Source organism: Lutra lutra, chromosome 17 (assembly GCF_902655055.1).
Source record: "Lutra lutra chromosome 17, mLutLut1.2, whole genome shotgun sequence".
NCBI classification, from domain to species: domain Eukaryota; kingdom Metazoa; phylum Chordata; class Mammalia; order Carnivora; family Mustelidae; genus Lutra; species Lutra lutra.
Window position 1 is genome coordinate 5,145,666 of NC_062294.1, and position 27,243 is coordinate 5,172,908.

The 27,243-nt window shown below is 45.7% G+C and overlaps 1 protein-coding gene across 5 annotated transcripts in view; it reads right to left on the bottom strand.

The window, feature by feature from the left end:
* Positions 1–27,243, bottom strand: part of CDH13 (cadherin 13) — a 980,849-nt gene that overhangs the window by 453,062 nt on the left and 500,544 nt on the right. For all 5 annotated transcript variants that reach the window (XM_047710889.1, XM_047710891.1, XM_047710890.1 and 2 more), the window contains one exon: positions 1,962–2,114. In XM_047710889.1, coding sequence (XP_047566845.1) covers positions 1,962–2,114 — 153 coding nt within the window. The remainder of the gene's footprint in view (positions 1–1,961; positions 2,115–27,243) is intronic.

Below are 27,243 nucleotides of genomic sequence, written 5' to 3' on the forward strand. Positions count from 1 at the left end.
GTGCATGGGGTGGGGAGGTATCCCAAGCCTTATGGTGAACAAGGCTCAGGGCCCCTGCAGATCACCCATGCAGCGGCGAGAAGTTTAAAGGAGTTTGTTGTGAAACAAAGCCTTGGCATTGAAACAAAAGCTACACGAAGGCTGGGAACCTGGTGTGTCTGGGTTTCCCACCCAATTCCCCTAACATCTTGGAGGGAGAGCTGCCTTCCGTAGGTTCTCAGCCAAATATATGTGGGAAAAAAAAAAAATGAATAGATTAAGTAATCAAAATGCTATGAAACTATAACATAAACTCAAGATCACCCTTGGAACGCTTATGCTTGATCTGGGCAGGCTGGGCTGCACCCTTCCTCGCCCGTGATTAATCTCTTGTTCCTGCGGTAAGATCGCAGAGCACTCGCGATGTCTCGGGCATCATTCTAAAGGCTTGACACGTGTTAACTCCTTTCATCCATCAAAATCCGTAAGATCAGTATTATTATCCTTTCCATTTTACAGATGAGAAAGTTGAGACCGACCCCTTGCCCAAGTTCCCATAGCTGATGTATGACATTGTAAGGGCCTATTCAGCCAGAGCAGCCCCACCCCAGCTGAACTGCCATTTTGTTGTAAAACTTAAATTGACCCTGCCCCCCACCCCAGGGGAAAGTACTTAAAAACAAGTCCGGGAAACCAGCCCTAGGTAAAAAAAAAAAAGCCCAAATACAAGGGTGGGTCAGGCCAGGGGGAGGTATTCAATCAGTAGGGGTGCCTACTGTCTCCTAGCTACCAAGGAGTATGGGCCCCGCCCTTTGGGCACCTTTTGGGCACCAATTCTGACCAAGGTGATAGGCTGGTTCAAATGTCTACTAGGGTAAATTGTAATTCAATTGGTTGCCTAGCATGACTGTGCAGCTTTCTCTGTGTGTTACAATTTCATTGGCCACCTGTGTGTGGCCAGGCCCAACCACTTGGCCTTTGCTCTATAAAAGCTAGTCTGTGAAACAGAGAAGGGTCGTCCTCTTGGACGGTCTGTTTGATGGTCGGTTTGATTCTTGATGCTTGGCGTGAAATAAAGCTTTGCTTGACTTTCGCTTTGTATCAGTCTCACTCCTTTAATCACGGACCCATTATTGGTGGACCCAATATTGGGGACCCAACAACATCATCCGAAAGTAGCAAATATGGCCATGTGCAAAATTATGTTTTTAATTGCTGTGACCCTATATGGCTTCATTTTAAGGAAAAAATATGAGAAGCTCCAAGTTGCAGACCAGGCTCTATTTTACTCACTGATGAACAACTCCAAGTTGGTCAAAGCTAGCAGTTTTAGCTTTGACAGTCTTTGGAGGCGCTAATGCTATCATTCTGTCTCCTGGGTAAAAATCATAAGATCAGAGACGGTAAATGCATTGCCCTAGATCACACAGCTCAGTATTTGAACTTCTCCCATGTAACTAAACCTTCGAAAGTACTTGAAATGGTTGTACAGAACTTCCTTGCAAAATTGTGCCATAATTGAACCACTACCCCATTGCCAAATATTTAGCAAAATTGGTTCCATTTTAAGGATCCTGTCTAGCTATAACAGCATCGCACAAAAATCTAAATTCCTCCTTATCTCCTTAAGATCGATTTCTAAAAGTACAATCATCCCATCAACCTGGTATTCATAATTGAGTGAGTTTTTGGAAAGCCAAAGCTGCCCTCACTGTTCTGATCTCCTCTGGGATCCCCCAAGCATCCCCCTTCTTGGGCTCCAGTGCCCCAAGTCTCACAGAGGCCTGCAGGCTCTGTTGATGAGAAAGGGGCCCCCCTGTTACCCTGTTGGGGTTCAATGCCACTTGGCTCCCAGAGAGACACGCTCGAGCCGCACAGCACCGGGTCTGCTGAAGCACGGAAATAACGAGCTCAGTGGGAAGACAAAAGTCTTGGAAGAGCTCCACGTCCGCAGCGAGGGTGGGCACTTGAGGAACACTTACTTGATAAGTAGCGATCACTTCTCTGTCCAAGGTCCGTGTCACGGAGACGCTACCCGTGTTCTCATTGATTCTGAAAATTCCTTTAGGCTCTTGATCCACTCCCTTTCCAGTGAGCCGGAACCTGGACCCTTCTGGCCTGTCACTATCGACTACCTGGTCAGAGAAACAGAACGACACTTAAGACTCTGGCTGGAAAACACAGAGAAAGCACATTTTCACCACAATTCTGTGACCAGTCCCCTAACCACAGGTGCCAACACAGAGAGGCCAGATGAAATTAACTAAAACAGCATCACAGAAAATAGCATCACTGCTTAACCCCTTTCATCCTGACATGCAAATCTTTGCAGCTTACAGCTGGGGAAGCTTACCAGCATGGGGGAAGGGGGACGGACAGGTAGGGATAGATCTAGGAGGAAAATCACTCCAGGACATTCAAGACTGGACATTTTTATTGTTACTCTTAGAGAGGTTTTTTTTTTTTTTTTTCCCTGCAAGCAAGACCAAATAGACAATGGGAAAAAAACGAGTGGGCAATCTTGTAGTGGAAGGGCAATGAGCCAAGTTCTAACTATTTACAAGACTCAGTCATCAACAAAGCCAGCTGGACCACTGCTTCTGGGTAGAAGGCATGACGTTCAGGAAGCATCTTACACAAATTTACAGTTAAAAAAAAAAAAGAAAAAGACAAATCCTCACAACCACGCTGGTGGTATGGGGACGCTATCATTCGTACTTAATGGATGAGGCCACTGAAACATGGTGCGAGGAGGCCAGGGTCACAGCGACTGAAGACATGAAGACCCGAGTCAGAACCCACCCTCCGTTTCTATAGGGACATTGCTATGCAACGCTGACACTTCTCCATTTAAGATGATACCCTACAGGTTGTCAGGCTTGATCTGACAATCTGAAGAGAATTCAGATGATAAGACCAGGCAGGGGGCACAGCACACACACAGGCAGCAGACAGGCGAGAGAGCACCCACACAACTCCAGAAACTGGGAGTCATAAAGCATGGTTTGAGTGGGGGGGGGGTAATGAGGAGCAAAACTATGGTGCTTTTTTTTCCCCCCAAACTATGCTTTTTTTTTTTTTTTTTAAATATTGTTTGACGATTCCCAGCTAAAGAGAAAACCAGTATTTGCATGCATTGGTTCTAGAGTTTGCCCAAGGATTCGAGTATATGTAATGTCCCTTTATCTTCAATATCTGTGAACGTGAATTCGAAGGTCACGATTTTTTTCCCCAATGGTAACAATTTAAAGGTCACGAACACAGTAGACATTCAGGAAGAGACCTAAGTGAAAGCTGATACTGATCCAGCTGTAACTAATTTGCAAATGACCAGGGATCTATTGGAAAGAGCACTGTCACCCGTGCCTGGAGGGTGTCCAGGCGACAGCACAGGAAATGGGCCGCCTTCTGGTGGAATCAGCCTTCTTCGGAGACCATTGCTGGGGTCGCCATGCCTGCAATTCCAGCGTCTGCCACGCGGTGGCAGTGGTGCATAAGGCAGCGTGACCCCCCCTCCCCCCACCCCAGGTTCCTCTGCTGTGACCAGTTGCGTCAGAGCCCAACACAGTTCCATAGAGCAATGGTGTTTCTCTTTTTTTTTCTCTCTCTCCTGATTTAAAATTTTACTTAAATACATTGAGAGTTTTGATTAAACACCAATTATCTCTGTTTGCATTTTTAAGATTAACATAAAATATCATCTAAAGCAAGACTAAAAATAAAGCATGTGGTATCCTTTGATGAAAAGAGTTTTTAATCACTGCTTGACTTGATTTAATCCAACTGGCATTCTCCCCATGACCCACTCCCTCCTGCTTGGGAGCTCCACGAGGTCATCAGCCTCAGCATATTGGGATCACCCCCGGATCCCAGTGCCTGGCTTAGGGCCTGGCATATAGCAGGAACCAGTCCCAATATCTGTTTACTATAAAACACCACTGTTCAGACAAACAGAGGCCCTAGTGCTAGCTGGGCCGGCGGTCAGCTCTGGGACCTGCAATATGGCTCTTTGCCTTCGTGGCTCTCCAATGCCTCATCTGTAAAATGAGGACACCACCACTCACGTCCCAGAGTTGTTGAGTTTTAATGAGATAGTGTGTGCAAAGCGCACTTCTTGGCACACAGAAGGGGCTCAATGAATTGTAGCTAAGGATTGCCATCCTGAGAGTAATAATCACGAGAAAAATCACACCAGCACACCTTCATGGTCATTGGGTAATACTGAGACTTGGAGGTATAAAAAAGCATCTTTAACCATAATATTAAAAACGAATCCTTTCTAAGAGAACAAATTTCCTTTTAAAACACAAGACCGGGGTGCCTGGGTGGCTCAGTGGGTTAAAGCCTCTGCCTTCAGCTCAGGTCATGATCCCGGGATCCTGGGATGGAGCCCCGCATCGGGCTCTGTCCAGCAGGGAGCCTGCTTCCTTTCCTCTCTCGCTGCCTGCCTCTTTGCCTACTTGTGATCTCTGTCTGTCAAATAAATAAATAAAATCTTTAAAAACACACACACACACACAAGACCCACAGACATCTCTGGTTTGAGAAGAGAAGTGCTCTGAAACAGGTTTACTGTGGGAAGGGGCCACTGACCCAAATCTGCCTTCTTTGTCGCCTCCCTGTTTACCGTCCCTTCCTCCCCACTTTTACCGCTTAAGCCCAACTGTGGTTAAAACCTCTTCTTCTTGCTCCCCGGAGCACACACAGGTAGGCAGGTTCTCTCCAAAGGCCATATTAAGTCAGGAGACAGTGTGATGGGAAACAAACGTGGGAAATCTACATGAGCTGTGGTGTTCCCATGAGTGGACTTCAGACCCCATCTGTGGACCAGACACAGCTCACCGGTGAAGACCTGACAGGGGAAAGTCTTCCATGCCTGGATCTCGGGTCAGGACCCTTCCCGGCTCAAAAAGGGCTGAGAGTAGAGCACCCCAGACTTTCTGGAAGGCACGCAGTGGGAGATGGTCCCGCAGGCTCTGCTGGGACAAACACAGCCACCCTCCCATTTCTCTGTTTGCCCCTATAGCACTGAATTCTGGACCCAGAAATCCCCCCGGAGCCACCTTTCCTCCTCCCACCAAAGTTAGGTCTGGGTCATTTCCTTGCTCTCAGAGAGACTGAGCCACCCGACCCCACAGAAGCTTCATGCTGCGTGACTCCTCTCTCTCAGTATTTCCATTTGTAAAGGCTTGCCTTTGGACAGATCTACTGACTCTGCCTGCTGGTCCTCAGAACCGTGTCCACTTTGAAGGAGCGCCCACAGCCACACCAAGCATGGCACCCCCAGGCTAATGAGCATGAAGGGGCCACCAGCCCAGGGACGCGTCTCAAGATGTGGTCTCCTGGACCAGCATGGGTATGGCCCTGTTAGAAATGCAAATTCTCAGGCCCCACCCCCCAGGGCTCCTGAATCAGGAACCCTGGGGATGGGGCCTGGCGATATGGGCTTTAACAAGCCCTCTACTAATTCTGATGCACACCCCCGTCTGAGGACCGCTGATTTAGGCAGCTTTTGGTGCCTTCCACACTCCTTATAACTGGCACTGGCTTCCACGGCTACTGTTGGGAGCTTTCTGTGGACAAGAGGCAGGGTCTGTTGGCTACTCCTCTCGAGATCTATTTTAAACTATGACACTACAGGGAGCTCTTTTAAAGACCTGTTTTCTGGAGTATCAGTAAAGCAGAGCTGCCACTTCCCCAAGACTGACATCCCCAACGTGTTCAAACACTCCAAGGTTTGGAGAAACCTCCGAGGGGAAACACGGGGAGCGGGCTGTGTTCCCTGGAAAAGCCAGGAGTCCTGGCTGGCTTTAGATGTAGCAATCACCCTCCATGTCTCCAGCTTCTGGCTCCCTAGGTGGGGCTTCAGAGGGACCTCAGCCCACCCCAGCCTCACTGATCTGGGGAGACGGCAGGTGTGCAATGGCCACAAACCCGAGGAGGCCCTCAGCCACGCATCAGAGCTCCCCTGTGCGGACTTTATTTCCGGACAGCTTTATCCACACTGTGGTCGACTCTGAAAACTACCCTGTGCTACTCCATGCTTCTGGCCCTGGGGGTGGGGTGGGCCCTTGTGGTGTTGTTGTTTAATGTGATGGGACTTAAGAAATCCAGGGCAGCCTTCTGGTCAGAGCAAATCCTGCCGTGAGTCTCCACTCTCCACGCAGCTATGATCGCCCATTATCCCAAGTGCGGCTTCACAATTAGCGTCTCTTTCCTATTAGTCTTTGTTAATTCAGCACTTATTTTCACAGTGGGATTTTTTTTTCCCTCCTTACTTTCTTATCCTCTGAGTTTGAATGGAAAAAAACAGAACATAACATAACAAACGATGAGACCAGCAGCCTGGCCGGGCATGTGAGGAAGCCCACAGGCATCTTGCTGCGTACCTGGGTCAAGGGACTTCCCGGGTGGCCGTGGGGCGGCCAGCACGCCTGCTAACCGGGTGGCCTGGCACAGCTGGGACCCGGGTCCCCTGCACCCACGGAGGGGCAGGAAACACTGAGGCAGTGATCCCTTGATCTGAATCGCAAAGGACAGTCCTGCTGCGTATTTCTTACAGACTAGCAGGCCCCCCTCCTCTGAATCCCCTAAGTCCCGTTCCTGCCTCTGTCCTCTGGCTGGGTGTAGTTTTAAGGTATTCTGCCATGAATTCATACGCATTCATAGAATATACAGCAGTTTTGAATGTTTTTACATGAGTAGGATCCTTCTGTTTAAGTTATCCTACAATTTTTTTTTTCTATTCAATGTGGCTGGGATACAATTTAAAAAGTTTACATGTAAACTTTTGGGGGGAATAATTTTACATTTACCTAAAAGTTGCACAGATGGAACAGAGTTCCCATTTACCTTTCATCCAATTCCCCCAAATGTTAATGTCTTCCCCAGCGTGGTCACAGCTGCGTGACACCGTGCTGGGAACTCACCAACCTCTAGATGTGACGCATTCCGGTTTCTCCAGTTTTCCCACTACCATCCCTCTTCTGATCCAGAATCCAGTCCAGAAGCCCACGTGACCTTCAGTCAGTGTGGTTTTTAATTGTTCACTCTGGTGTCTCTGTGTGGTTCAGAGTTTTCCTTCATTGTACTGATAGCAGTGTTCTCCCCCATGGAAAATGTATTCCATATACAAATAAGACAAGTCACCAAGGTTTGCACACCACGTCTAACGAAGAGCTTCCGCCCCGACCTCCCGTGTCTATGCTTGAACTCAGATCTCTACTAGAGACTCCCGCCTGTTCCTAAGAGCCTAGAACGGTACGCAGGGCAGTGACACTTGCAAACCGAGTAGGTAAATCAATGTGACAGTCACCTCCTCACCGGCCTGCAAGTGTCTGATTTCTTTTTTTCTCATCTCCTGTTCTAACTGCAACCAGAACACCCATTCTAAAATAGAAACACGAATCTCGCTCTGACAGTTCCCAGACTAGAGCTCACCATGGCTCCAGGCCATTCCCAGGGTCAAGTCTCAGGGGCCTTCCGGATGGGTCTGCACCTGATTCTACAATGCTAACTTTGGCTACAACCAACGACAGGCCTTTTGAATTTTGCTGACTTTCTTTGCACCTAGGGCAGCTGGACTCCCGGCCCCCAGCCTGTCTGCTGGAGCCCTGCTCCCCATCCTCCTGGACTCAGCCCCATGGGTCGCCCACTTACTGAAGCTCCTCTTGACCTTCCCTGCCCTGCTCCATGAGGACCCGGCCTCATCCTGGGAGCCTAGCCCTGCTCACCAGTGAGGTCTCCTACAGCAAAGACAGCATATGGCCTCTTTGTTGGTGGTGGTGACTGTTACCTGGGCTATCTATTTCTTTTTTTCTTTAAAATTTCCTGGGTCTGGAACATAGACAATACTTGATTAAAGCTTTGAGTAAAGAAGGGCAACTTTATCTGCATGTTTTTATATGATCCTAAAATGTTCATAAGCCCAAACCCACATATTAAAAATAAGGTCTGTTGTCCTAACGTTTTTTAAGAAAATGTGGTCACTTTACCTGGGCAACATCAAACCCTTTCATTTCTCTTTTTACAAATCCCAAAAGTTAACTTCCTAGGCAATGGTAATGCCTAGGCGTCATGAGGGGACTTAGAGCCCTCCCTGTCCTAATAATCTGCAAATGTCCCCTTGTGTAGAAACCTTGTCTGAGTAGACAGTGTGCTTGCTGGCAAAGCATTTCCAAGACCAATACACTGGGGCTCCTTCCCTGTCATAGCCAACTAAAGTGATGCTTCTAATTCTTCTCTATTTAGAAAATCAGGACACATTTATTTTCAAAAGATAGAAGACTATATGTACACACACACACACACACACACACACACACACACACAATATGATCAAAAGGCTGAACGATTAAAAAATAATTCACTCCCTCCCTGCCCCTCCCCCAAAATCACCGAAGGGAAAAAGTCATGTGTGAACAGTACAGATCTTTGGAGGATGGAGGTTGGGGTATTTTTTCCTTCACTCTTAGAGTATTTTTGGCAATCCCTTTTTTAAACACATGAGAGGAATTGCTGTAGCTTCATGTACACGCTGATTTTGAAGATGTTGCCTGTTCCATGCTAAATAGGAAAAAAACCCCACTGACTGCCTTCTATAGTTATTAGAAGGCCCTTGTTTTATCATTAGCTTGGTTCCCTAAGGTGATCTGTAAGTACTAATTAATTCCCAGCTGTGGTTTAGTCCTTGACATGCCTTTGAACTTGGCTGAGCAGCGGTCTGAGCAGCTGTTAGATCCATGCCCTTCCCTCCCCCTGGTGCTGCTCAACTACCTTCAGCCACTAGGTTATAAATTAATGAGGAGAACTAGGGAAAACCCAAGGCCAAGAGCCCCAATCCCCTGGTGCAGAAACACTGACCCAACGCCCGGGCAACCTATGGAAGGTAGATGATAGCCACAGACCCACCATATACTCTCGTGGTTCTCATTCTAGCTAGGGCTGGCTGTGCCCACCACCTTTGAAGGGTGCCCGTTGTGTCATGGGGGTCACTAAGGTCAAGGGCAGGGTGGTGCCCTTGAGAAGGAACACAAGATGAGTGGATGTCTGAGTCCACTGTCCTTACTCATCACCTATTAGCCCCATCATCACACCAGCTTTGTCCATCTTCTTTTATAACAAAGACATTTAAGATCATGTCTAAGTTCAGCTTGTGCTGAGTTCCAGAGCATTCAGGGTCAACTGGTGGGCAATGTTTTGGCATTACTTTCTGACAGTTTATACTTTTGAGGGTATTTTTTCTAGGCTGTAGAATTTTTTTATGAGACTATTTCTTAATTTATGAGCATTTACAATAGTTTATTTATTTCCAACTTAACGCAATAATGTGGGTTATGAAATTTCTACTTTTGAGGTTTTATAAAAATTATCAGTGGCTACATATGCTATCATCTTTGCTAAATGACCACAGACACAAGGAAAGAGTGAGTTTTCTATAGCACTATTCATGGTAGCCGAGATGTGTTAGCAATACAAGCGTACAACGGTGGATGAGTGGATAAAGCAATGTGGCATAGCCATAAAATGGAGTATTACTCGGTCTTAAAAAGGAAGGGAATTCTGACACATGCTACAATACGGAAGAAACTTGAGGATATTATGCTGAGTGAAATAAACCAGTCGCAAAAAGACAAATGTTGTGTGCCTCCACATGTCTAAATCTGTAATTGGCACAATGCTGTTTTTGCTGCAAGAACTCAGTGTACGTTTGTTAGTAATATACACCAAACTCATACCTCCAGTCCCTTAGCCTCAGGGTTACCTTCTCTCCCATGACTTTTGGAAAGATGTTTCCTTCCTCTAACACCCAGTCTCCCTCCACCTCCTCTTCTTCTATTCAAAACATTTATTGACCATCTATGAGTCCTAGAGTCCTTGCCATCCTCAGGACTCACGCTTGTAGGCAGTCCCTGAAGTCTAGATTACGCAACATCACACATAGGCTGGAAGATGCTAGAGCAGATCAGTGAAAGAGGGTCATTTTTGGAACATTCAGTCATTGTGCCTTTCTTGTCTGGACCCAAAGTCCGTTCACTGCCCATTAGTATCACACTTTTGCACCCTCTATTGTCCAAGGGAATAAGCGAAACATTTTCCTTGACCTTAATTCTTGTTATGCTACTGAAAATTAAGATGGCCCCTGAAATCCCCCGTAAAAACTCTAGATCCTCTATACCTGCAGTCTATTCTATTTATGGGTGACTTACAAGCCTCAGTCGCTGAGGCTGTGTTCTTCTGGCTCCCCTCCTTCCGGGCACATAGTAGGACTGTATTTCCCCAGACATTTGACGTTGATTGTGGCATTACGACTTGCTTTGGCCAATGAAGTACAAGTGAAAGTGACATGTGTCACTTCAACTAATTCTGAGCAAAAGCTTTCGGAGCTATGGTGTGCTTATCTGTGTTCTTTTTTGCCTTCTGCATGTGACCAGCAATTGTCCAAATACTGGTGACTTCATCCACTTAGATCCCAAGGAAAGAATGGTGGTGACGAGGGGCACAGCCTCCACTTGACCCTCAAAGGACCCAGAGCTTAACTAAACCTCTGGTACTTTAATCAACTGAAACTGGGGATTGTTTATCACTACAGCAAAGCCTAACCTATCCCGACTAAAGCACAGTGTTCAGGAGAACGGGGTTGGAAGATAGGCAAGGATGTGTCTGCATCCCAGCTCAGAGCTCATGAGCCATGTGGACTTTTGTAAGCAAAATGGCCTCTCTGAACCTCATCCCCATCCTCTGCAAAATGGGGGCAATAATGCCCATCCTAAAAGGAATATGGTGAGTAAATGATCCAAGAGACATGCAATACTTAAATACATAGACTGTTCAAGAATGCAGCTGTTCTTTTTATAGCTATTAAATGATGATAATGATGGTGAGGAGGAGGAGGAGGAAGAGGACAATGACAGAACTACTTTTTATGGAACATGAACTCTTTGCCATGCTCTATTCTAAACATTCGTTCTATTTAATCCTTACAACAGCTCTATGGAATAGGTACTGACATTAATCTTCACTTTCTAGAGGAGTAAACTGAGTCCCATGCACCTTGGCAAAGTCAAGCTAGGAAACAACTTTGGATTTGAATCCAAGTGTCCAGAGCCCATGGTTTTAAGCCTGAGTCCATATGGCTGACTAAGCAATGTGTGCTGGGTTGAGTGGAAGCAGCCCAGAAGCAGAATCAACAAAGGTTCAGAGCCTGGAGCTGCTGACAATTCTCCAGTCTGGCCTCCTGGTGACATGCCCACCCCATGAGGGCTGAGAGCAGAGATTTTCATCTCAGGCCTTATACCAGTGGCAGAGCCAAGATTAGGGACTTTCAAGTCTCCATTCCCAGATTTATATGTATCCAGTGGGTCAACCATGCTCCCCATACATCAAGTTCCTGGCAGGAATATCTTTACCTTCTAACATCCTCTTAGTTTTGTCATAGTAATGGTGTAATTTGGAGGTTTCTGCATGCATTCTGCCATCTAAGAGGATAATAAATTAATCATGCCCTTGGGCACTGTTGAAATATACACACTTAATCTCTTACCAACTTTCCTTCCTCACCATTGCTCTGTTCCTCTCCCTTCATCACTTCAGATTTTTACAGTTCCCAAAGAAATATTAAACCAAATATTTATGCACTCATCTGAACCACAGTTCAGAGAAAGAAATGTAAAAAAATCAGCATTATGAACCTGGAGCTATTCCTGTTTGGAAGTAATAAACACGAACAATTGAACAATTTCTCCCTGGAAATGCATGTTGGCTGCCTTTTTGCTGAGAGTTTCAACACTTATTCTTATTATTCTTATAATTCAGGACAAATTTTAATATTAACTCTGATGCTTAGAAACACAAGCAGTGTCAAACATAAATAAAATTTCAATCATTCTCAATCAAAAACCTGATACTCTATTCTGCCTTGTGTGTACCTTGTTTAGAAGGACTTCAAAGTTCCTTGTTCCCTGAAGCAGCTACTCTCTCTCTAAATCGGGTCATGCGAGATTAAAATCTTTCAAAGGCCCTCATGCCATCACTTTCAGAGAAAACTCAGGCTCCTTCGGTCATGCATTCAAGGCTCTTTACAAGCCCTCCCTGCCCCTGTGTTCAACCTCATCTGTTGCTGGGTTCACTCATCCTCCCATCCTGTTTGGCTGCCGTATCCCCCAGACTGCCTTGCTTGGGTCTACCCTGTTTCAGCCCTGGGGTTACCCTCTCCCGACCCAGAGGCTCCTATCCAAAACCGGAGCCTGGCCAATCAGATCATCTCTTTGGGAAGCCTGGTATTGGGACAGGGAGAGACTGAGTCAGCTAGCTAAGTAAGTAAGCTAAGTAAGGGCTACAGACTCTGAAAGTCTTATCAGTGTAAAAGCCAAATGTACCATTTTGGGGAGACCCTTTTGGGCCGTAAGTGTGGACCTTGATGAAGAAAATAGTCTACCTGGAAAACAGAAAGAGAGAGCGATGAATGCTTGTGTGTATACTAAACCGGTTAGGTTCAAGCCCTGGATGATGAATTATCCTCTCCAGTATTACTTAATCTTATGCTTATACTTGGTCTCTTAAATTATACTTTCTACCAAAATATCACAGTCCCCTTTCCCAATGGTGTCTAGTAAATGGCTTTAATTCACCAGAATATTACCAAGTATCTCTCTGTATAGCTCATTCCTTCACTGTCCCTGAGTTCTCTAATTACATTCATCTATTCAGTGAGGACTTCTAGGACTATCTTATTAAAAAAAAAAATAGTGGCTTCCCTTCCAACATCATTCTCTATGTTCATTACCCTGTCTTGTTTATCTTCCCAGAGCCCATCATCACCTGACAGACTTGTCTGTTTATAATCTCTATTTACCATTAAAATATAGGCTCCATGTTATCAGGGACTATTCTTTCGTTCATGGCTGTGAACAGTGCAGGGTGCATAGGAGACACTTAACTATTTTGTAATAAATAAAGAGGCTATATACATAGAAACTGAAATGAGAGACCACGTTATCAGAAAGGAAAGGAAGTAAATGCACAAATCAATGAGCTTCCATAGCTATCTTGATTTCAAAATGGCTTATCAATTTCTGATAAGGACCATCTTTGCATCTTGGGCTTGAGTTATGAGGGGTACTCTGGTATGCTCCCAAGAGAGTCATTTTGAGTGGCCTGCCCTAAATTAAATGATCCCAGTGAAAGACACATTTTTTCAGAGTAGAGTGGTGTGCTCCCTGAAGATTAATAGGGAGCTGGATGCATTGGGATCAACTTGGGTAAACATCTTTCTAAAAATATGGTTCTTCTCAGGGAAGCCCAGCAAGAGAGGATCATACAAATTATGAGTAAATAAAGACTTTGGTGATGAGTTTCAAAAGATGCACAATAAAAGGAAGGCTCTTGGTGGGGTGTGTGTGTGTGGGTTTCGTTCCTCTCAAGATATGCCAACCAACCCTTTAAAACAGCCATGGATAAACACAATTGCCCAGTAACGGCCTTATAGTAGGTGATTACTCCATAACAGGTCATGTTGTATGGTGAGTTATGTGAGGTAGGGACCCTGGAGGAAAGCATGTATTTGAGGGAGAAGCAAGGTGGTCTGTTCTTTCTTTCTTTTCTTTTTTTAAAGATATATTCATTCATTTGAGAGAGAGAGAGAGTGTGTGTGCAAGTGGGGGGAGGGGCAGAGGGAGAGAGAGGGGGAGACTCCTAAGTGGGTCCCATGCTCAGTGTGGAGCCTAATGTTGGGCCCCGTCCCAGGACCCTGAGACCATGACCTGAGCCAAAATCAGGAGTCAGACGCTTAACAAACTGAGCCCCCCAGACCCCCAGTGTGGTCTGTTCTATGTAAGATTAAGACAGTGAGATCCCAAAAGTGATTAGAAACATAGAAAGGGGGGCAGGAGGCATAGTTCTGGGCATCACCTAAAGACCCGCTGAAGAGGAAATCGGCTTAGTCTTGCTGCTTGAGGAAGGTCAATGAAGACAAGTTGCTGAACGGACAGATTTCAATTTAAGAGGAACATTCTGAGGTTGGAGAGCAGTAGCTGATGGCATCGGCTGTCTTGTGCCGGAGGAGCCTGTCACTGTGGTGTCCAGGCTCGCACCCCCCTCTGGTACAGGTGCTGTGCAGGTGACCAGTATCAGATCGACTCTGAGGCTGTTTCTCACTCTTTGCTGTGAGGGTCCCTTGAGTCTGAAGCTTGGGGCAGCCCTGAACGGGTGTGGATCAGCGCTGCATGAGGCCAGTGAGGACGGAGGCACCGCCCAGGGATCTCTGTTCAGACCCAGCTCAGCCACTCTTGACCCACTGGAGGCAAGGGTTCTCCTCTGTCCCCCAGACTCCGTATCTCTGGGAGCCAAGCAATATCCGCCACTCTTGCCTCAGCAGTGTAGCGGTTTAGAAAATGTTTTCAGGTCAGCTTATACTCTGGCTCTCATTTGTCCTTGGGTTTGACCTTGAGGGAACCTTTTACCCCTGTGAACATCTGTTTCTTCTTCAGTTCAGTGGGGATGAGAGCTCCGAGCTCCTGAGGTCCTGAGGTCCTAGTGAGCTCCGGGTACTGTGGCTTGCACACAGGTGGCACTCCACAAATACTAACAACTACATCTGAGCGTATCCAAACACAGCAACATGTCAATATCAGGAAGAGTAATTTTATAATTAGGAGGATTTTTTAAAGCCCTCGAGCTGCATCCTAGATAATAACGGCTTTCACTGAGGTCTTATAAATGTCGGGCACCAAGCTAAAGCTTTACGTAACTTTTGCCAGGTAGTTAGTGTTATTTCTATTGCTCTATTGCAGAGGTAGGGAAAGTGAGAGTCAGGAGAGTGAAGTCATTTGTCCAACTGTGTTACACAGCTAGTTCTGGGGGCAGAGCCAGACATGGAGACCTCAGAGACCAGGTGAGTCGATCCAAAGCTGCACATGCTGGTGTGATGCCAACTCCTGGCTGCACAATTCCTCACCGGTAGACCAGATGCCTCCTCAAGGAGCAGGGCTGGGGGTTTCAAGGCTTTTGCTGAATTAGGAAGGGGATAGCTGGGTCTTCTTCACAGGGCTTCTGTTGAGCACACAAGTGTGCTCAGACCCCAAGCTCACACGACACAGTGGGTGCTCACTCTTACAGGGCCCAGGGCCTCAGCCCATATGTGCGGATACACATGCTATGCAGTGGAAATGAATGCATGCACAGTCCTGGAGCTTTCTGACTCGAAGCCAAACAAATTTACACAGGCTCATTTGTCAGCTGCCTAACCCCCCTCCCTCCCAGTCTAGCTCATTCCGCCTCCCAAGTTCCTTAGTTGTTATAAGCTTATCACAGAAGTAAATCAAAATGTTCTCAAGAGGAGAAGAAAAGATAAAAGCAAAAAATGCAACATCCCCAAGAGAGGAATATTTTTTATAGTTCCACAACTCTAGCAATTCTGTCTTTAAAAAAAATCCATTATTTAATTTTAGTACCATGGAGGTGCTAGGGATGAATAATGGCTCCTCTTCTACCTTCTAGTATTTCTAAAATATTAATACTGGTTGGATACCTTTCTCCTAAGGGGAAGTAGGACTTGAATCTTTTATAGGCTCCTGAGCCCTGTTCCCATCCTATGAATTTATTCGATTATTACCAATCATATGCTCTGGGTTCTTCAAATTACGTGTGCACCAAAGGATGGGGGCTACCCGGTGAGGCGGGGAGGGTGAAATACGTGGCTAAATAATCGCTTTCTCAATATTTTCTTTGTCTATATCTCTGCTCTTTTATTATCTATCAGGCTGCACCTTCTGTCTCTACACTGGACTTGGGCTGTGAATCACAAATGGAAGCCACAACAAGGCATCCTACTTACTAGCCTCGGGGGCAGACTGTCCCTCACGGCTAACAATGGTTCGTGCATCATTAGCGGCAAACTGTTAAGTTTTGAGCACTGAGTCCAACCGATCTCTTCTCACAGGTCATAATGCCGAGTGTCTGTGTGTGTAGTGTGTGTACGTGTGCACGCTCTCCCTTTACACTTGGGTGGCAGGCGAAGAAGGAAGGAGGAGATGGTTTCAGAATAAGCTAGAATAGGACTGTAAGTTGTTGCAGTTGGCAATGAAGGTTTTTTTTTTTTTTTTTTTTAAATAAAAAATCAGGGGGTACTTTTATCCCCTCTACAAAACTGACAGCATGTACACTAGGTGAAATCCGGGAAAACAAACTGAAGTAGATGCTAGAGGAACAATGTGCTCTATGTCTCAGCAGGTTGCTGGATGTTGTAACTATTTTAAGATATTGATGACTTCCCTTCAGTCTTTAAAAAAAAATTATTCATTTATTTTTAGAGTGATAGAGAGAGAGAGAGAGCAAGTAGGGGAAGGGGCAGAGAGTGAGAGAAAGAATCTCCAGCAGACTCCCCAATGGGCATGGAACCTGATGCAGGATCATGACCTGAGCTGAATCAAGAGTTGGAACACTTAAGCAACCAGGCCACCATGTTCCCCTTTCCTCGTCTTTTAAATGCATACCACCACCTAAATATGTTTGTAATTTTTTTTTATCTTGAGATAATCATAGAGTCACATGCAGTTACAAGAAATTCCTTTTACCCAGTTTCCCCCAGTGCCGCCATTTTGTAAAACTGTAGTACAATATGATAGCTGGGATATTGACATTGGTGCAATCCATGGATTCTGTTCAGATTTCCCCAGTTTTACTTGTACGCATTTGTGTGTGTGCGCGTATCTTGTTCTATGCAATGTTGTCACACGTATAGGCTGAATTTACCACCACCATCGAGCTACTCAACAGTTCCGTCATCACAATGACCCCTGTTATCATTTTATAACCATTCCCTCCTCTCTCCAATATACCACCCTTCCCCCACATCGCTAGACCCTGGCAACCACTCACGTGTTCTCCATTACCATAATTCTCTCATTGAGAAAACGCCACATAAATGAAATGATACAGTATGTAGCCTTTGGGATTGGCTTCTTTTCCACTCAGCATAATTTCCTGGAGATTCTTCCAAGTTGTGTCTCAAGAATTCATTCATTTTGTTGCTGAGCAGAATTCCCTGGTATGGATGTTCTGTTGAAGGCCATCTGGGTTGTTTCTCGTTTTTGGCAATTACAGATAAAGCTGCTATGAATATGTAAATACAGGTTTTTGGGTGGACATGGCTTTCATTTCTCTGGGATACATGTCCGGAAATGCAATTATTGTGTCTTGGGGCAACTGCACCCTTAGTTTTACAAGAAATTGCCAGACTGGTTTCCAGCATTGTTGTAGCATTCAGCACCCCACCAAGAAGTCTCTGAGCGATGCGGTTTCCCATGTCCTCATCAGCATTGACTGTAGTGACTCTGCTTATTTTTTTTTTTTTAACCATCTTAATAGATGTGCACTGATAGCTTTGTGGTTTTAATTTGCATTTCCCTCATGGGTGTTGAGGTTAAACATCTTTTCATGTGCTCACTTGCCATCCATATCCTCTTTGGTGGAATGTCTGTTCATGTCTTTTGCCCATTTTTTAGTAAGGTTGACTGGGGATTTCTGCTGCTGAATTTTGAGAGTTTTTCCCATTCTGCACATATGAATCCTTTGTCCGATACACAGTTTATCAGTGTCTCTTCCCAATTTGTAGCTTGTCTTTTCATCTTTTTTTTTTTTTAAGATTTTATTTATTTATTTGACAGAGAGAAAGATCATGAGTAGGCAGAGAGGCAGGCAGAGAGAGAGGGGGAAAAAGGCTCCCTGCTGAGCAGAGATTCCCAATACAGGGCTCCATCCCAGGACCCTGAGACCATGACCTGAGCTGAAGCAGAGTGCTTAACCCACTGAACCACCCAGGCAACCCCTTTTTCATCCTTTTTCTCGATTAAAAGTTTAAGTTTTGATAAGGCTCACCTAATCAAAATTTCCTTTTAGGAATCTCACCTTTTCTGTTGAGTCTAAGAACTCTTTGACTGGCCTTGAATCCCTCAGAGCTTTCTCCCATTTGTTCCTAAATGCTTCATGGTTCCACAGTTTACACTTACATCGACAATGCATTTTGAGCTAACCTTTGTATAAGGTATAAGGTTCAAGTTCAGGTTCACTTTTGATTACAGACGTGCAAATGCTCCTGCACTATCCGTGGGAGGACCTAACCCTCCTCCATGGAATCGCTTTTGTCTCTCTCTTGAGAATCAGTTGAGCATATTAGTGTGGAGCTATTTCCAGGTTTTTTATTCTCTCCCACTGATCTACCCGTCTTCCTCTGCTGCACCACACTGTCTTGACTACTGCAGCTATCTGGTCTTCACATCAGGCAGAGTGATTTCCCCCCACCCTGCCTTAATAATCCTTCTTCTTCAAGACTGTTAAGCTATCCTGGGGCCTGTGTCTTTCCACATAAATTTTACAGTAAGCTTGTCTATGCCTACAGAAAACCTTGCAGGGATTTTGATAAGAGTTGCCTTAAAACATCAATCCATCAATCCATCTATCTGTCTAACCATATTCACATATATCATGAGCCTTTTCCTTATTATCACTAGCTCCCTACTAATGGCCACCCAATATTTTATAGTAGATATGCCATCATTTACCCACCTCGGAAATAATGGATGCTTGACTCTTCTAAGTAAGGAATACTGTGAACAAAGCTAGCAACTACATCTTTCTCTAAAAACAGACTATGCGTTTGGATTATTTCCTTTGGATAGACTCCCAAAGGTGGGATTGCTCCAACAAGGAGAAAGAATGCTCATACAGTTATTTCTACTTGGATATTCCTTCACACGTTTTCACCCATATGTGGAAAGTATTACCATTAGCTTTAAAATTCCATTTTGTTAGGGATTTGAACATCAAAGAGGGAGAGAGAGATGGTCATCAATGAAGAAAAAACAGATTGTGGGACAGCGAGTAACACAGCAACCACGCCTCCTGAAATCACGATGACTGCAATCCCTGATTGGCGGACTCTGGCCCGACTCCCCCCAGAGTGTTGCCCCCCACCTGCTCTTGGCTACTCCTTCCAACTCTCCGGTGAAGGCAGGTAAGTAAGATCAATTCCTATTTCATCTACTCTAGGATAGCTATTTGCTGCTAAAACTTTCTTTTTGTTTTAATTCTCTTTTCATCCTAAAGAAAAAGGATTTAGTTAAATCATCTTATTTTCACCCAAGAAAGGGAGACGGACAAACTGGCCAGCTCAATCCATCTCTTTGTTGTTTGGCCATGAAAACGTCTGTTATAGGAGATGGTCCTGAATGGGAGGTGAGCAATGCGTGCCCGTCAGAGTGATCAATGACAGTTTGGGAGGGCTGACACGATTCCTTTTATGTTTCCATCCTTCGTAATTGGCTGTTCTCCTTTTTCTTTAGTGGAAGTAGAGGACCCATGGAACGATAGGAAAACAATGTGGTTTTCCTTTCTATGCAGTCATTTTGCTCTTAAAACTATTCTGGATCTTCACTGCGAAGAGCAAGTGTGGTCATCCTTGAATTTTGAGTCCTAAAAGCCAAGACTCCTCTGAGAACTCAGGATAGAGGTGACCTCTGTGGCCATGTTGGGGTGCACTTGAATCTGGCAGGGGCTACAGCCAGAAAAAAGGAAAGTCCAGGGCCTCCTGGGCCTTGCCAACATTATGTTATTTAAAAAAAAAAAAAAAAAAACTGATCTAACTGATCTTCACATTGTCAGATGTCGGGATCAGGTATCCTGGAGGACTGTAAGGTGGAGAATCATAAAAACTATAAATGCTGAGATGCAGAAAAAATAGTCCTTGTATGAATGACTGTGTTTTCTTTCTTTCTCCCCCCCCCCCTTTTTTTTAAAGCAGGGAGAGAAAGAGGGGGAGGGAGAGAGAGAATCTTAAGCAGGCTATGTACCTAAAGCAGAGCCCAAATCAAGACTCGATCGCATAGTCCCAAGATCATGACCTGAGCCAAAGTCAAGAGTCTGATGCTTAATCAACTGAGCCACCCAGGCACCCCTGAATGACAGCATTTCTAATGGAAATACATGATTCTTTTAGATTCTCCCTCCCCATCTTATGGGAACAAAGGTCAAATCAGAGAGAGATTGATATTAGTTAAGTGTCTGCTTTGGGACAGACAACTTGCTAGGGGCTTCTCTTGTATTATTGTAGTATTTTCTTACTCTAAAGAGGCATTGTTAGCTCCATCTCACAGAGGAGGAAGTTGAACACTACGCAGCTGGACTGAATTTTCCAAGAAGTGTCAAGCAAAGCAAGGCTGGTCTGGTGCCCGGTTGACTTCTGTTTCTACCACCCTTTAGTGAGGACGGGGAGCAAGACAGAAAAGGAGCCAGGATTTAAGTTAGAAGCAGACACAGCAATGAAGCAATCAAGTGCCAAAGGGAGGCACCCTGAAGCTCTCTGTTTGCTTGTTTTGTTTTTCATTTTTGTTACTATCAGGGAAGCGCTCTGTTTTTGAATGACACTCTTCCACAAATGAATGGAGTGTGGAGATTGTGGGAGAAGGTCTCTGGGAGACCCTGTGTGCTTCCACTGGGAACGCATTCTCATACCCTCCATCCCTAGAGGCTCCAAAAGGTAGAACTCTCCCACCCCGCAATGCGGAGGAAGAGAATACCGACAATCCTTGTCCTGTGCCCATGTGCGGGGTTCAGAGAGCACAGCTAGCAATGTAGAGCTGGGGGGGGCGGTTCAAGTTCTCGCTCAGCCTTGTAATGACATGTGTGTCAGAGACTACAAGTGTCTCTAACCCTCGGCTCCTTCCACTGTAAAATGGGGATTATACCCACTGGGATGGTTGTTTAAATATTAAAACAGAGATAAGGTAGGCAAAGAGATGGCATGTGGGATGCGTCAGAATCATCTGTTAGCAAGGTAGCTACTACCAAGAACACCCTGACAGCTTTCCTTCGAGCATAACTTCCACATTTCCCTGAACGCTGGCAATAGTCCAGGTCACAGCGGCTCCTGTCTAGGCAGAAACACTCAGCTCACCAAGAGTCAGGCAGCTAGGTATGTGCCTCCTGACACCAATACTCTGCTTATATCCCCCACGGAAGCCTCCATCTTGGCCAACTATCCCACCAAAAAATACACAGTTTCAGTGTTCTTTTAAACGATAATTTCTGTGCTTTGGTTGTAAAGGCACGTGCACCATTTAAACCCTGCAGGGAGAATCAGACCTCTCCTTGGATGCACCGTTTCGTCTGTGTCTCCCGCAGTTCTCAGCCTAACCACACTGACTGGGCGCTTGTCGGGGCAACACTGCACTGGCCTATGCATTTTGGGTCAACTAGAGACCAAAGTCTTCTCGACTTTCCAAGACTCCGCCACGGGGCCGGCTCAGGTGACACACCGCACACATACCCACGCAGCCCCCCACATTTCCAGCTCCCTGGGAAAGACCGCGACACGGAACAGCCAAATCTGAGTCCGGGCAATTAGCCGCGGGAACTCGGCTCCTTCGACTGCCCTCGTTCACATTCCTTCTTCGGCACTGGCTCTGGGGAAATTACTTTTCTCAGAGCGTGATGTTCTTTTTTTATGGGGAGAGAGTTAGAATCCCGCAAAGCACCATAAGGAAGATCTCATCTTGTGATAATAGCCAGCAATGTCAAAAAAGCACCGGGATCATTTCGAGCAATTCTTCCAACGGCCACAGCTCCCAACAGCTCCGGGAAGAAGACCCTGTGTTCCCCTTCTCCCCCACATTCTGCACAGACACGAACCCCCCGCACCAGCCCGACATGTACTGCACACCGGGCAGTTACCTGCTGAGTACCGCGAGCCCGCACAGGCGAAGGACGAGCGCGGGGACACCCAGGACGCCAACGCTCCTCCCTGCAGTTTCGGTTCCAAGGGTTTGGAGCCCGGGGAAGCCTTCCCACCTGAGCGCTGCGCCAGGTGCGGCCAGTAACTCAACCAGGGAGGATGGGGGTGGGGCTTGGAGCTTCTGGTGCCTTCCCCAGCCCTTTTGACCTTCATCTTAATCCATATGCTTTTCTCTCTCTCTCTCTTTTTAAAGATTTCAGAGGGAGGGGCGCCTGGGTGGCTCGGTGGGTTAATCCTCTGCCTTCAGCTCTGGTCATGATCACGGGGTCCTGGGATCGAGCCCCGCATCAGGCTCTCTGCTCAGCAGGGAGTCCCCCCCGCCCCCGCCTGCCTCTCTGCCTACTTGTGATCTCTCTCTGTCAAATAAATAAATAAAATTAAAAAAAAAAAAGATTTCAGAGAGAAAGAGAGTAAGCACGAGCACACGTGTGAGTGGGGGAGGGAGAGGAGAGAGAGAGAGAGAGAAGCAGACCCCCTGTTGAGCACAGAGCCCACCATGGGGCTCAATCTCATGACCCTAAGATCACGACCTGAGCTGAAATCAAGAGCAGAGGTTTAGCTGACGGCGCCACCCAGGAGCCCCGCCTTTCCATGTCTTTTTATCATCACATAAACTCTATGAAGCAGGTGGCTTTATCATCCCCATTTTACAGAATGGGGACCTGAGTCACAGAGCATTTAAGAATTTTGACCAAGTTCCCCTAAGATTGCACCAGCATCAGCCTAGAGGAAATGCGAGCACCTCTGATTTATTACAAGATGATGCCCCAGGGGCGCTGAACACTGAGAATGTCTAATCTCATGCAACCCTCCCCAAACCCTTGTGGGTAGATTTTTACTCTCTCCATATTACAGGTATTACAGGCAAAATAGTGAGGCTTGGGCAGGGTAGCAAACCTTCCCCGAGGATCACTTAAGCTTTTCTGCCCTTTGAACCTTTGCTCTGAATCACTACATTAAGCAATCAGATCGATAATTTGCAAAGAGATTAACCAAATAAGAACATTCCCACCCCAAACCCGCCCTTTAGGTGACCAAAATGAGCAGACTGAGAAATGGTCAGGGCCGCTGTTTGGGCCAACTTAGTAATTATGTAGTAACAAAGGGGATTCAATCAATTGCTTAGCAATTAGCCATTATGAGAAGATGGGGGAAAAATCCAATTGACTGGTAGAGCAGGAAGCATTTTAAATGTCACCACAGTAAGAGAAATATTTGCAGATTTGTCTTCATAATGGTTAACTAATTGCTATCTTCAAATTTTATTGCCTCGGAAAAATAATTCATGAGACAGAGTAGTAACACTTGGGGCTCTTTCTCCTTTGTCTTAGTTAGCAGCAAAGGGAGGCATGCAAATAGATCAATCCCTATAATCTAAGAAGACCCCCTCCTAAGGAACAGCCTCCTTGAGGCACGGTCAATGTTTTAGTCATCGCTTTATCATCTCTATGTACCCGGTACAATGTGGGGACCTATAGTAGGTGCTCAAGACCTGGTGGATGAATTGAATTAAAGTTGAACAGAAGTGCTGGGGTCTGTACCCCCAATACTGAGTTTCCCTCAAGTGCAGTTCTAGAGCTGTAACACAGTTCTAACTGTAGGGAAGGTTGGTGGTTGTAGATTACCCCAAGGGGCTCCCCAGCCCCTTCCCATATCAGCTCTCTCGCACTTGCCCCACGACAGTTGGCTAATACCACAACACTGTGCCATGACATCATCCACCCCCACCCACAAAGGGAAGTGCTTCTGGCCTAACTGAACCTGTTTCTCTGGTCTTAGAGGGCCTCATTAATGGGCATTTGCCCAATGTTGAATCAAATGTTATTCTCTCCAGGCTTTCCTTCGAGAACTTTTGGGGTTTGGGGAGGCTTTTTGCCTTTGGTGATGATACTAGGAGACTCTTTGTGCTGTTGGGAGAAAGACTCTCTCTACAGAAGGAGAGGATGAGGCTACCACACAAAGGGAGAGCAGAAAGAACAATCCTTTGATTATGGGACCCAGTTGGTCTAAAGCCATATGCACCCTTGAATTTCCTGGGTATGGGGGTCAGCAAATACCCTTTTGCCCCTTTTGCTTCAGCTCTCTGGGTGAGTTTCTGTCACACACGACCTCCCAGTCCTGAGGAACAGAATCCCTTCCCAGCTACTGCTATACTTCTGCTCCAGGCTGTTAGTTTTGGAGCAACCAAAAAAAGGAAGAGCCAGAGGTTGAAAACAGAATTTGGAGAAGTGTCTGTTCATGGCTTCTGCCCATTTTTTTAAGTGATTATCTGTTTTTTGTGTGTGTGTGTTGAGTGTGAGGATCTCTTTATAAATATCGGATATCCAGCCCTTTGTCTGTACTGTCATTTACGAATATCTTCTCCCATTCCGTGGGTTGCCTCTTTGTTTTTTTGACTGTTTCCTTTGCTGTGCAGAAGCTTTTGATCTTGATGAAGTCCCAAAAATTCATATTTGCTTTTGTTTCCTTTGCCTTTGGAGATGTGTCTTGAAAGAACTTGCTGTGGAAGAGGTTACTGCCTACGTTCTTCTCTAGGATTTTGATAGATTCCTGCCTCACATTGAGGTCTTTAATCCATTTCGAGTTTATCTTTGTGTATGGTGGGAATGCATGTTGGTGCAGCCACTTTGGAAAACAGTGTGGAGATTCCTTAAGAAGTTAAAAATAGTGCTACCCTATGACCCTACAATTTGCACTACTGGGTATTTACCACAAAGATACAGATGTAGTGAAAAGAAGGGCCATCCATACCACAATGTTCATAGGAGCAATGGCCACAGTTGCCAAACTGTGGAAAGAGCCAAGATGCCCTTCAACAGATGAATGTATAAAGAAGATGTGGCCCATATACACTATGGAGTGTGATGCCTCCATCAGAAAGGATGAATACCCAACTTTTGTATCAACATGGATGGGACTGGAAGAGATTATGCTGAGTGAAATAAGTCAAGCAGAGAAAGTCAGTTATCATATGGTTTCACTTACTTGTGGAGCAAAAGGAGTAACACGGAGGACACTGGAGGTTGGAAAGGAGAAGGGAGTTGGGAGAAATTGGAGGGGGAGATGAACCATGAGAGACTGTGGACTCTGAGAAACAATCTGAGGGTTTTGGAGGGAAGGAGGGTGGGAAGTTGGGTGAGCCTAGTGGTGGGTACTAAGGAGGGCGCGTATTGTATGGAGCACTTGGTGTGCTGCATAAACAATGAATCTTGGAACACTGAAGAAATAAAATAAATTAAATAAAAAAAGAAAATAGAATTTGAAAATAGACTATAGAGGAGGGTTCAAACTTTGAGAATAAGACTTGGGTAACTCCCAGGGAAGCTGGGTGCAAAGCAGTCCTGCTCAGGAGAGATCCTGCAGGAGGGGCTGGAGGTACGGGCTTGCAGCTTGGCATCTGGGGACCAGAAGGACACAGGAGGCCAGAAACTACGGAGTCCAAAAGTCAGAAAGGGCCCCCAGATTTGGTTGGGACATGTACACACACACACACACACACACACACACACATTCACACACAACACAAGTTTTCATGTTATCTGTCATGAAACAACAACAAAAATGACTTAATTTTGTTGAAACAGAGAATTATGTTCCTTCTTAAAGATTCTATCAAACAAAGCTAATGAGAATGAAAAATGCATCCTCCTATATTACTGATGCAAGATGGGTAAATGTCAGTGAGCTTCAATGAGATTCCATCCCTAGAGCAGAAGTTAAAAATACAGCTTCACCAATGGCCTTGTCCAAACTTCCTGGCACTCAAGGTCTTGGTCAGCTGTGTGCAAACCCATTCTGACAAACAAGGGAAAGAAAAGACGGTAGCACATCAGGCAGTCGAAGAAGGCCCTGTAAACTATAATAATTGCTTATAAAATTTTATAGTTGGTCATTAATCTTAACCACCTCAATTTCTAAAAAGAAAGATTCACACTCTTTTTAAATAGACAAAATTGGAGTTTATGGGAAATTTAATAATATTCATGCTGATGCAGTAAGAAATTCCCTAAGTCTTAAATTTGTTCCAGACTTTGGAGAGGAGGCAGCCTGCTGTAGCCGCCAGAGGACAGGACTGAGAGTCTGACCTGACAACAGGCCTGCCAGCAGGTCCCAGAATCTCTCTGAGCTACAGTTTCCTTATCTAGGAGATGGCGGTGGTTTCCTCTTCTTTGAAAAACCACAAGGATAGAAAAGAAGGCAGTAAAGTTCACAGAGGTGTGTGGCCCGGCATACGGGCAGTGGCCCTCCATGAAAGAGCTATAAGCATCCCTCCAGAACATTTTCCAAGCATCAAGATTCTGACATGATCACCCCTCTCCCCTTCCACCAGTGCAGCTCTGGGCCGAGCCCCTATAACTTGCAGAAGCTGAATGACTGCTATGCCCCCTGACCTATGCCTTCCCTCTCCCCCCACGGTGGTCTAGTCTCTGTCCACCAGCCAGAGATTCTGGAAAGACACAATGAATATGAAAACCCTCCCAGGTATGGTTTTCTCTCTCAGCTAGAATAAAAGTCCAAGTCCTTCTGGTGACCTACAAGGCTTCCATGATGAGGTCATACCTCTTCTCCTGCCCCACATCCCCTTGCCTCTCTCTGTTCCAGTCCCCATATCAGCTAACCTGCTGTTTGCAGAACATTCCACGCTCCCACCCCAGGCTTTTCCTCCCCTTTGTCCCTCTATCTAGGACGCTTGCCCCTGAGGTAGATGTGGGTTTGCACTTCCGCCATCAGGTGTTACCCCTGAAAAGGCTTTTAAGCTGCAACCTGTACCCCATCTCTAGCCTTTGCTTCCCTACACCCCCTGTCAAGGCCTAGCTGATGAGATCCCAAGACACATGCCTGTGATTAATTTCTTCTCCAGGTGACATGTCTCTTCTGGATGTACGCTGGCTTTTTTTTTTTTTTTAATCAACTATGACCTGAATCAAGAAAATTGATCTTCTTAAAAGAAAGATTCCTCAATATTATTTAACTGAAGAGAGAAACTCGACAATGGCGACCACAACAAAACACAGAACAGGAGAAGCTGAAACTCAGGAGGGAGATCCTAAGTCTGTCCTAAGACATCCAACAACTACAAGGCCTTTCAAAGGAAGACAATCCATCTTAAAAGCACTAATTTTGCAACTAAAATGCTTTTAACGGTTCTAAGGTATAATTTCCTTTCTTCCACAAGACAGTGCAGGAACAAAAGGGGGATGATAATTGGTTTCCAGACGCATTCCATGGAGAAGCCGGGGAGACTCTCAGGGTGCACATGGCGGAAGATGGCAGGGGATCAGGGAGAATGTGTCAGATGCACGAATCAGGCCATGGGCGCTGGGGAGAAAGGAGGACCTGGACGTTCTGAGCTGTTGCCATTTATGATCCTGTTCCTGGTGATTAAACCGAACAACTGTGCCTGCTTATTTTATTGATTATTCCTGTTCTTGTTATGATAACCTGAAAGACATTTCCAGAAATAGGCCAGGTCAATGCAC